The sequence below is a fragment of the Cololabis saira genome, chromosome 19 (assembly GCF_033807715.1).
Source record: "Cololabis saira isolate AMF1-May2022 chromosome 19, fColSai1.1, whole genome shotgun sequence".
NCBI classification, from domain to species: Eukaryota; Metazoa; Chordata; class Actinopteri; order Beloniformes; family Belonidae; genus Cololabis; species Cololabis saira.
The window spans coordinates 1,104,871-1,116,012 of record NC_084605.1 but is presented as its reverse complement, the minus strand read 5'-3'; the positions used below and the strand labels follow the sequence as shown (position 1 = coordinate 1,116,012).

General features: G+C 44.8%; 1 protein-coding gene across 1 annotated transcript in view; it reads right to left on the bottom strand.

The window, feature by feature from the left end:
- Positions 1-11,142, bottom strand: part of ryr2a (ryanodine receptor 2a (cardiac)) — a 267,704-nt gene that overhangs the window by 165,908 nt on the left and 90,654 nt on the right. Inside the window, 9 exon segments of the mRNA XM_061709313.1 lie at positions 2,226-2,386; positions 3,084-3,198; positions 3,270-3,406; positions 4,857-5,024; positions 6,098-6,306; positions 7,803-7,977; positions 8,355-8,459; positions 9,642-9,745; positions 10,020-10,167. Of these exon segments, the coding sequence (XP_061565297.1) occupies positions 2,226-2,386; positions 3,084-3,198; positions 3,270-3,406; positions 4,857-5,024; positions 6,098-6,306; positions 7,803-7,977; positions 8,355-8,459; positions 9,642-9,745; positions 10,020-10,167 (1,322 nt within the window).

The window sequence follows — 11,142 nt, the reverse complement described above, 5'->3', positions numbered from 1 at the left end:
TTTCGTGTTCTTTCGTGCGTTTTTGACATTTCAACTTTTATCTCAAAGTTTCAACTTTTTTTTTCTCGACTTTTTCATCAAAATTTCAACTTTTTTCTCAAAGTTTCAACTTTTTTCACGAAATAAACTACAATAAACTACAGGAAACACACTCAAACTACCGGGCCAGACCATGTAGCAGCTGCTGCGCTTCGTACTGGAGACAAACTACAATAAACTACAGGAAACACACTCAAACTACCGGCCCAGACCATGTAGCATAATATAATATAATAATAATACATAGCTCTGCTCAGAGTCGTCGGCCACTGCAGAACTGCTAAAGTCGTTTTCCCATCGGATGAAATTAAGTTTAAAACTAAAATAAAACTTGCTTCTTTGCTTAATAATACTGTTATTGTTATTATTGAAGTATTTTTGGAAGGAAAAAAAAATATTAGACTGATCCGATGATCTTGTACTGGGTGGGCGACCACGCCCACTTAGGAGACAGGAAGTGGATACCATTTCATACCATTGGCAGTAACGGTAATGCGCTATCTTCTGTATAGAGTATCTTTGACGAAGTCTGTACTGACTGAGTCATGTGACCAGTTCTGGCTGAATGAGTCAGCAGCTGAGCTCTGGTTGCCCCGGCAACAAGAACCTCGACTTCAGAACCTTCCGGTTTGGCTGTGAGAGAAACCCAGATTTTGGCTTCTGACAAGGTCTCAAATCACTCAGATTTGTGAGAAAACCGTAGCTCGTAGCCAAAAAACAAAAACATCGTGAGAGACACAGAACCCGGCAGATTCTGACAATCTTAATTATTCAGATATTCCTTAAAATGAGTGAGTAAGCTCAGTGTGAAGACAGAGTGAGATTCTTTTGAAGAAAACGTTTGATTACATTACAGTCAAGACTGAGACAGGTATTGGCGACGCTCTAGCCACCCCCATTTAAATTTTGTGCATACCCCGCCTGTCAAAGTCACATTTTATGAATCCCAACACCTATGTCTACATTCTGACCAAAAATTATTTGTCTCCTTTTTACAGTATGGCTGTGAGCTCGAGTTAGAAGTAAAAATTTGGGTTTTTTTTTGTAGATGATGTGGAGGACAGGAAAATCACATTATTTGGTGGTCACAGTAAAAGTTAGAATAACTATATAAATAGTATACAATAAAATAAAGCGAGTGAGTGGCAGCACGCCGTTGCTGCGCTAAACGCCGTGAGTTCCCCGGCGCAACAGGGGGGCACACGTCCCCCCGTCTTTTCAAAATCATGTTTTTTTCCCCTTACTTTTTACAGTTTAAAAACTAACGGTAGGATCAGCCTTAAATTGCAAATTATCAAGACACTGTATGAAAGCGATACGAGAACGGCCCCGCAGCCCCGCTTCACCCCCCGCTCCCCCTCCTCCTCTCCCGTCTCCCCTCAGAGCTGCTCAGGGCGGGTTTATGGTTCTGCGTCGCCGCGTACCCTACGCCGTAGGCTCTGCGTCGTTTTAACGCGGGACCCTAATTTAGGCACCATACACCTGCACGTAAAGGTTTCACGCGCGCGTAAAACTCATATATATGAAAAAAAATCTGTGTCCCTTTAGGGAAGAAATGAGGGGCTCCGTGGGGCTCCCTAAACGCGGCCCCTCATTTGTTCTGTCCTAAAGCGGTGGGTGAAGAAGAGGCTGCAGCTCCAGCAGCACCAGAGTCCTGACTGACAGCTTCACACACAGAGGGACACGATCAGCGCTATTTTATTATATTTTATTATTTTATTATTTTATTATTTTAAGTCTGATATATGTTGTGATGTGTGATGACATTATTAAGAGTATGACATGAATCTGGCTTCATTTCACCACCTCAAACTCTGCCTCGCCAGTTCCCCGTGTCTTAAGTAAATTCTTACGGGAGGGTCCGATTTGCCGTAAAGATAAGCAGATTTTTCGGTTAGTTTTTTCTTTTTAGATCCGAGGATTTGCGTAGAAGGTGGCTTCCGCAACTTTCAGGCGCTTTTTCTGCGCAAGCAAGCTTTATAGATGAGGGCCCAGACCATTATTCTGGTCCTGGTTCCTCCCAACGACTCACCTCTCGTGGACTTTCCCCTTCTCGTCTCCCAGCGTCATATATATATGTATATACACATATATATATATATATATATATATATATATATATATATATATATATATATATAAATAATATTATTCTGGTCCTGGTTCCTGGTTTACCAACGACTCACCTCTCGTGGACTTTCCCCTTCTCGTCTCCCAGCGTGACGGTGACGGTCCGGACCTTGTGCAGCTGGAATCCCGGGTCGTACTGGTGGAAGTCGGAGGTGACCCAGCCCACCCAGACGCTGCCGGGCTCCTGGCCCGGGAAGATCCGGGCCGAGTAGCAGAACTGAGTCAGGGAGAAACAAGCATTAAAGCCTGGAAGATCCGGGCCGAGTAGCAGAACTGGAGGAGAAACAAGCATTAGATCCTGGAAGATCCGGGAAGATCCGGGAAGATCCGGGCCGAGTAGCAGAACTGAGGGAGTGACAAGCTACACTGCAAAAACTCTAAATCTTAACAAGAATATTTGTCTTATTTATAGTTAAAATGTCTCATTTTTAGTCAAATAAAATCTCATTACACTTAAAACAAGACTCATCACTGGAAAAAACAACAATTTTCACCTGTTTCAAGTAAATTTTCACTTGAAATAAGTAGAAAAATCTGCCAGTGGAACAAGATTGTTTTGCTTGTAATGAGAAGATAAATCTTGTTCCACTGGCAGATTTTTCTACTTATTTCAAGTGAAAATTTACTTGAATCAGGTGTAAATTGTCAAATAACAAGTTATTTTTCTGGCGATGAGTCTTGTTTTAAGTGTAATGAGATTTTTTGACTAAAAATGAGACATTTTAACTAGAAATAAGACCAATATTCCTGGTAAGATTTTGAGTTTTTGTAGTGTATAAGACGACCCTGATTATAAGACAACCCTCTTTTTCAAGATTCAAGTTTGAAAAAGAGCTCGTTAAAGGTCTGTATATTCAGACTGATACGGTCGTCTCTGAGCTCGTTAAAGGTCTGTATATTCGGGTATTCGTTACCGTGGACTCTTGTGTCAGGAATTCGTAGCCGTCCCGGTCGTCGGCCACCGTTTCCTCGGCCGGACGAGCCGACGCCGGGCCGCCGTTGTCGGGTTTGTTTCTCTTCAGCGTGAACCTGGCGGAGCAAAAACAGCTTTAGCTTTTCAGACGACGGTAGAAGAAACAGAGATGTGATGAAGGTTTTACCGCTGCTTCAGCTTGGACGGCTTCTCCTGGCTGAAATCTTTGTGGTTGTTGAACTCGTCCTTGTCGGGGCCGTTGGGACCGGGAGGCGACTTCATCAGAACCTCAAAGTCCGACACGGTTTCAAAGTCGTCCAGATCCTGAGAAGAAAAAACACCGTAAAGTTCAGAGTAGCAGGAAGATCATCCGTTTCCACTGATAAAGAACTGGTTCAAATCTTACCAGGAACATTTGTCTTATTTCTAGTCATTACCGGAAAAATTACTTATTTGACAATTTTCACCTGTTTCAAGTAAATTTTCACTTGAAATAAGTAAAAAATCTGCCAAAGTCGAAATGTCGAGATTAAAGTCGAAATGTCCACAAAAAGTGGAAATTTTGTGAAAAAAAGTCGAAATGTTGAGAAAAAAGTCAGAATTTTGTTAAAAAACTGAAAATTTTGAGAAAAAAGTCAAAATGTCGAGAAAAAGTCATAATTTTGTGAAAAAATTCGAAATGTAGAGAAAAAAAGTCAAAATTTTGTGAAAAAAGTGAAAGTTTCGAGATAAAAGTCGAAATGTTGAGAAAAAGTCAAAATTTTGTGAAAAAAGTCATAATGTTGAGAAAAAAAGGGAACATTTTTTGAAAAAAGTTAAAATTTCGAGATAAAAGTCGAAATGTTGAGAAAAAGTCAAAATTTTGTGAAAAAAGTCAAAATTTCGAGACAAAAGGAAAAAAACCCATTACACTTAAAACAAGAGTAATTACCAGAAAAATAACTTATTTGACAATTTTCACCTGTTTCAAGTAAATTTTCACTTCCTCCCTTCTCCTTTTCCATTTTTATTTATCATAAGTTTCTCATAGCCATCATTTTCGTTCTGGGCTGCGCCCCCCGCCCCCCTCTGGTCATCCCGCTGCTGCTTCCACCTGCCTGCGGTCCCCCCCCCCCCCTCTGGTCATCCCGCTGCTGCTTCCACCTGCCTGCGGTCCACTAACTAGTCTGGTTTAAACCTGAACTCTGAAAACCGAGAACTCTGTTAGGAACACAAGGAACTATCAGGTCTCGCTAATATCGCGGAGCTAAGCTAGTTTTGTGCTACTTAACTAGCCCGTTTTGTGCTACTTAGCTAAGCCAGTTTTGTGCAACTTAGCTAAGCTAATTTTGTGCTACCTAGCTAAGCTAGTTTTGTGCTACTTAACTAGCCCATGTTGTGGTACTTAGCTAAGCTAGTTTTGTGCTACTTAGCTAAGCTAGTTTTGTGTTACTTAGCTAAGCTAGTTTTGTGCTACTTAACTAGCCCGTTTCGTGCTACTTAGCTAAGCTAGTTTTGTGCTACTTAACTAGCCCGTTTCGTGCTACTTAGCTAAGCTAGTTTTGTGCTACTTAACTAGCCCGTTTTGTGCTACTTAGCTAAGCTACTTTTGTGCTACTTAGCTAAGCTAGTTTTGTGCTACTTAACTAGCCCGTTTCGTGCTACTTAGCTAAGCTAGTTTTGTGCTACTTAGCTAAGCTAGTTTTGTGCTACTTAGCTAAGCTAGTTTAGTGCTACTTAGCTCCGCCACAGACTTGGTAAAGAACTCGGTAAAGAACTCGGTAAACTGGGTCACCCTGTTGGGGGAGAAGACGCCCCCGTTTGCCGGCCGGGCCTCGGCCACCTCCACGGGCATGCTCAGTCGGTAGAAGCTGATGTCGCTGCAGCTGTTCTGGGAGCCGAACGACCTCTGGCCGACCTTGAGACACGGACACGAGTCCACGGAGCCGTCGGTCCGGGTCACCTGCAACAGGAAGCGGTGGTTTCCATGGTGACATCAGCTCAGTATTTGGCAGATACATACGAGTCCAAGTAAATTGGGAGCGTGTCGTTTCATTTTCATTTCATTTCACTTTATTTTGTGTAGAGGGAGATTGTACTATGGAGGATTTTTAGTGTCAAAATTAAATAAATAAATACATCATTAATTAATTAAAATGGTAATGAAATATATCATTAATTAATTAAATGTTTCATTAATTAATTTAAATGGGAATTAAATGTATCATTCATTAATTAAATGTGTCATTAATTAAAATTGGAATTAAATATGTCATTAATTAATTAAAATACAATTCATTTTAGTGTCAAAATTAAACAAATAAAATAAAATAAAATTAATTAATACATAATTCATACATGCATAATTAATACATAATTAAATTAATTAAAATATGTCATTAATTAATTAAAATACAATTCATTTTAAGTTAAAAAATATATTTAATTATTTCAGTATTGAATTAATTAATGACACATTTAATTAATGAATGTCATATTTAATTCCCATTTTAATTAATTAATGACACATTTAATTAATTAATTAATTATGTATTCATTTATTTAATTTTGGCACTAAAAATCCTCCATATTGTACATTGATGAACATTTTAAAATGTAAATATACCCAATTGTCTCGCCTGTATATGGGTCTCACCTGTAGGGGCGGGGTTTCTCACCTGGATGTGGGCGGGGACTCACCTGTAGGGGGTGGTGTTTCTCACCTGTAGGGGCGGGGCCTCACCTGTGGTGGGTTTCTCACCTGGACGTGCGGGGGTTTCTCACCTGTAGGGGCGGGGTTTCTCACCTGGATGTGCGGGGGTTTCTCACCTGGATGTGCAGGGGTTTCTCACCTGGATGTGCGGGGGTTTCTCACCTGGATGTGCAGGGGTTTCTCACCTGGATGTGCGGGGGTTTCTCACCTGGACATGCGGGGGTTTCTCACCTGGATGTGCGGGGGTTTCTCACCTGGATGTGCGGGGGTTTCTCACCTGGACATGCGGGGGTTTCTCACCTGGATGTGCGGGGGTTTCTCACCTGGATGTGCGGGTGCTCCGGCGGCGCGGGGACGAACGTCGGCAGCCTCTTGCTGAGCCACATGGTGACGTCGCGGTTCATGTTGACGGCGAACGGCTCGTAGCCTTCCTGCAAACCGCAGATGGTGAAGAATCGTAACGACGCCACGTCCTTCCCAAAGTTCATCCTGCCGGCCTGACGCACGCCCAGGCTGCAGACCGGGACCAGACCTGGAATAAACCGGGATAAAACGAGTTAAAACGAGTTAAAACCTTCCCAAAGTTCATCCTGACGGCCTGACGTACGCCCAGGCTGCAGACCGGGACCAGACCTGGAATAAACCGGGATAAAACGAGTTAAAACGAGTTAAAACCTTCCCAAAGTTCATCCTGACGGCCTGACGCACGCCCAGGCTGCAGACCGGGACCAGACCTGGAATAAACCGGGATAAAACGAGTTAAAACGAGTTAAAACCTTCCCAAAGTTCATCCTGACGGCCTGACGCACGCCCAGACTGCAGACCGGGACCAGACCTGGAATAAACCGGGAATAAACGGGTTAAAACGAGTTAAAACCTTCCCAAAGTTCATCCTGCCGGCCTGACGCACGCCCAGGCTGCAGACCGGGACCAGACCTGGAATAAACCAGGTTAAAACGAGTTAAAACGAGTTAAAACCTTCCCAAAGTTCATCCTGCCGGCCTGACGCACGCCCAGGCTGCAGACCGGGACCAGACCTGGAATAAACCGGGATAAACCGGGATAAAACCGGTTAAAAACACAACGAAACCTGGAATAAACCGGGATAAACGGGTTAAAAACACAACGAAACCTGGAATAAACCGGGATAAACGGGTTAAAAACACAACAAAACCTGGAATAAACCGGGATAAACGGGTTAAAAACGCAACAAAACCTGGAATAAACCGGGATAAACGGGTTAAAAACACAACGAAACCTGGAATTAACCGGGATAAACGGGTTAAAAACACAACGAAACCTGGAATTAACCGGGATAAACGGGTTAAAAACACAACAAAACCTGGAATAAACCGGGATAAACGGGTTAAAAACACAACGAAAACTGGAATTAACCGGGATAAACGGGTTAAAAACACAACGAAACCTGGAATAAACCGGGATAAACGGGTTAAAAACACAACGAAACCTGGAATAAACCGGGATAAACCGGTTAAAACAAGTGAAAACCTTCCCAAAGTTCATCCTGATGGACGCCCAGACTGCAAACCGGGACCAAACCTAGGACGCTGCTGCTTCCACCTGCCTGCCCCCCCCTCCCTTCCCGCTGCTGCTTCCACCTGCCTGCCCCCCCCCCCTCCCCTCCCGCTGCTGCTTCCACCTGCCTGCCCCCCCCCCTCCCTTCCCGCTGCTGCTTCCACCTGCCTGCCCCCCCTCCCTTCCCGCTGCTGCTTCCACCTGCCTGCCCCCCCCCCCCTCCCCTCCCGCTGCTGCTTCCACCTGCCTGCCCCCCCCTCCCTTCCCGCTGCTGCTTCCACCTGCCTGCCCCCCCCTCCCTTCCCGCTGCTGCTTCCACCTGCCTGCCCCCCCCTCCCTTCCCGCTGCTGCTTCCACCTGCCTGCCCCCCCCTCCCTTCCCGCTGCTGCTTCCACCTGCCTGCCCCCCCCTCCCTTCCTGCTGCTGCTTCCACCTGCCTGCGGTCCCCCCCCTCCCGCTGCTGCTTCCACCTGCCTGCGTGAGGACACCGACCTTCTCCCAGAGGGAAGTCCTTGAAGGCGAGCTCCGAGCCGAAGTCGTCCAGCAGAACTTCCCCGTTGAGCGTGAACATCATGGTGAGCTCGTTCAGGTCCACCATGCAGCCAATCACGTCGCCCGGCTGCCACGCGCGGCCAAAGTGCTCGTTGCCCTGGTGCCAGCGTTGGACCTGCAACCACACGGTAAGAGTAAAGGTCAAGGACTCAAAACTAAGTCCGATGACACCACCATGACTCTTTATGTGAAACATTCAAATGTTATGGCAGAAAGTAGGAACTATCAAATATGGACCAATCAGATGAAGGGTGGGCGCTTGTTGGCGTCTAGCGTCGCCACGGTAACGCTTTTGAAAGAGAAAAGTAATGCGCGTCGTCCACAAACCATTAAATATCACATTTATCACCAGGCCTGGCTTGGTGATAAATTTGGTGACTTTTGGGGCACGTTTAGGGGAAAAAAGGCCCCAAAATAAAAAGGAGAACAATTCCTACACATACGTTAGGGCCCTAGCACTGTCAGTGCTCGGGCCCTAACAAACAAACAAACCTTGAAGCCGTCGAACACGAAGGCCTGGTCGTCACATCCCAGCTCCTGGTCCGGCAGACACCCGGGCCTCGCCCAGCCGACCCGCATCTCCCCGGCCGTCAGCACCTGCAGACGGAACCACACGGTAACGACACGGTAACAACACGGTAACGACACGGTAACGACACGGTAACGACACGGAAACGACACGGTAACGACACGGTAACGACACGGTAACGACACGGTAACGACACGGTAACAACACGTAACGACACGGTAACAGCACGGTAACGACACGGTAACAACACGTAACGACACGGTAACAGCACGGTAACGACACGGTAACGACGCGGTAACGACACGGTAATAACACGGTAACGACACGTAACGACGCGGTAAAGACATGGACACGAGGAACTATCAGGTCTTGCTAATATTGCGGAGCTAAGCTAGTTTTGTGCTACTTAGCTAAGCTAGTTTTGTGCTACTTAGCTAAGCTAGTTTTGTGCTATTTAACTAGCCCGTTTTGTGCTACTTAGCTAAGCTAGTTTTGTGCTACTTAACTAGCCCGTTTTGTGCTACTTAGCTAAGCTAGTTTTGTGCTACTTAACTAGCCCGTTTTGTGCTAACTAACAAGCCCATTTTGTGCTACTTAGCTAACCATGTGGTAACCACGCGGTAACGACACGTACGGTAGCGTATTACATTCACTTGATTTTGTTTTCATTAAAACTTTAAAAATTAACTTGTTAATTTTCATTAAAAAAATAACAGGCTTTTTCTCTCCAATGTATTGTTATAATCATTTGTTTCAGATGTACTGTCATTATTTTCTGTATAAAAATTGAATTTGGTGTTCAAAAAGTCTTTTTTCAAACTTTCAAAGTCTTGAAAAAGAGGGTCGTCTAATAATCAGGTCGTCTTATATTCAGGGTCGTCTTATAATCGGGCCGGTTGTTATTTGGTATTCTGGCCTTTATTGCAACAGTTTCCTGATGAATAAGTGAATATTTAGGTATTTATTTGGTATTCCAACAACCATATTGTCCTGAATATAAGACGGTGTTTTTTGCATTGAAATAAGACTGAAAAAGTGGGCGTGGTCTTCTATTTGGGCCGATACGGTAGTTTCACAGTCATTCATACTTTTCCATGATTCCTATTGAACTATAGTAATACTTGAGAACGTGGGAGTCTCCTCTTCTTACCTCCATCTCAAAGTACCATGATTCTGTTGAACTATAATATAATATAATATATAATATAACTATACTAATACTTGAGAACGTGGGAGTCTCCTCTTCTTACCTCCATCTCAAAGTACCATTTCCCAGCGTTGACGCGGTACGTTTTCTCCGCTCTGAAAATGCGAAACCTCTCAGCGGACAAGTTGCTGAGGTCGGACTGATCCGCTGGAGTGGTGGGGAAAGAGGGAAAAGATCTCATCAGGAACTGAAAAACATCTTCTTTTTTAGTTTTTACTTGTGATTAAGGGGTTTTCCGGTACCGTGGTCCTGGTCCGGAGCCTCCAGGTTGTAGTTAGTTAGTTAGGTGGTTGGTTAGTTAGTTAGTTAACTAACTAGTTAGTATTTCTCACCGTGGTCCTGGTCCGGAGCCTCCAGGTTGTAGTTAGTTAGTTAGGTGGTTGGTTAGTTAGTTAGTTAACTAACTAGTTAGTTAACTCACCGTGGTCCTGGTCCGGAGCCTCCAGGTTGTAGCCGTAGCCCAGCAGAGTCCGGACGGCTTCTCTCAGACTGTCTTTGTTGGACTTCTTGGTTCTCTCGTCCAGCAGCGCATACGGAACCAGACGAGGGTTCCGACGGTTCTTCACATCCTTCACAGGAAACAGAGAAACACCAATGATCCGTATACGTTACGGACACAGAGGGAACATATAAAAAAAGATTATTTTGGGGAAAAGCAGTTTCTACGGCGCCCAACGATGGCAGCGAGTTTGGTACTGAAGAGTTAAACTTTAACTGAAAGAGAAAACACGTATTAAATAAACTGGAAAAAAGGCATTGCAAGTGAAAAACGTTGCATGAAAACGTGAAAAACTGAAATGTAAAATATTCTTTTAAAAAATAAAATGTATATTTGACACTGATTATAATGTCCTACATAAAATTGGCGAGCCAGCCAGGAGCTCCATGGAGAACTGACCGGATGGTTGGTTTCTGGGGGTAATTCTATCTTGAACGAACGAACGGACGGACGGACAGACGGACGGACGGACGGACGGACGGACGGACGGACGGACGGACGGACGGACGGACGGACGGACGGACGGACGGACGGACGGACGGACGGACGAACGAACGAACGAGGGAACGAACGAACGAACGAACAAACGAACGAACGAACAAACGAATGCAGGCACGAACGAACGAACGAACGAACGAACGAACGAACGAACGCACGCACGCACGCACGCACGCACGCACGAACGAACGAACGAACGAACGAACGAACGAACGAACGAACGAACAAACAAACAAACGAAAAAATGAACGAAAAAATGAACGAATGAACGAACAAACGAATGCAGGCACGAACAAACGAACAAACGAATGAACGAACGAACACAGGAATGAACGAACGAATGCAGGCACGAACGAACGAATGCAGGAATGAACGAATGAACGAATGCAGGCACGAACAAACGAACGAATGAACGAACGAACGAATGTAGGCACGAACGAACGAATGAATGCAGGCACGAACAAACGAATGAACGAACGGACGAACGAACGGACGAACGGACGAACGAATGAACAAACGAACGCAGGATCGAAAAAACGCAGGAACA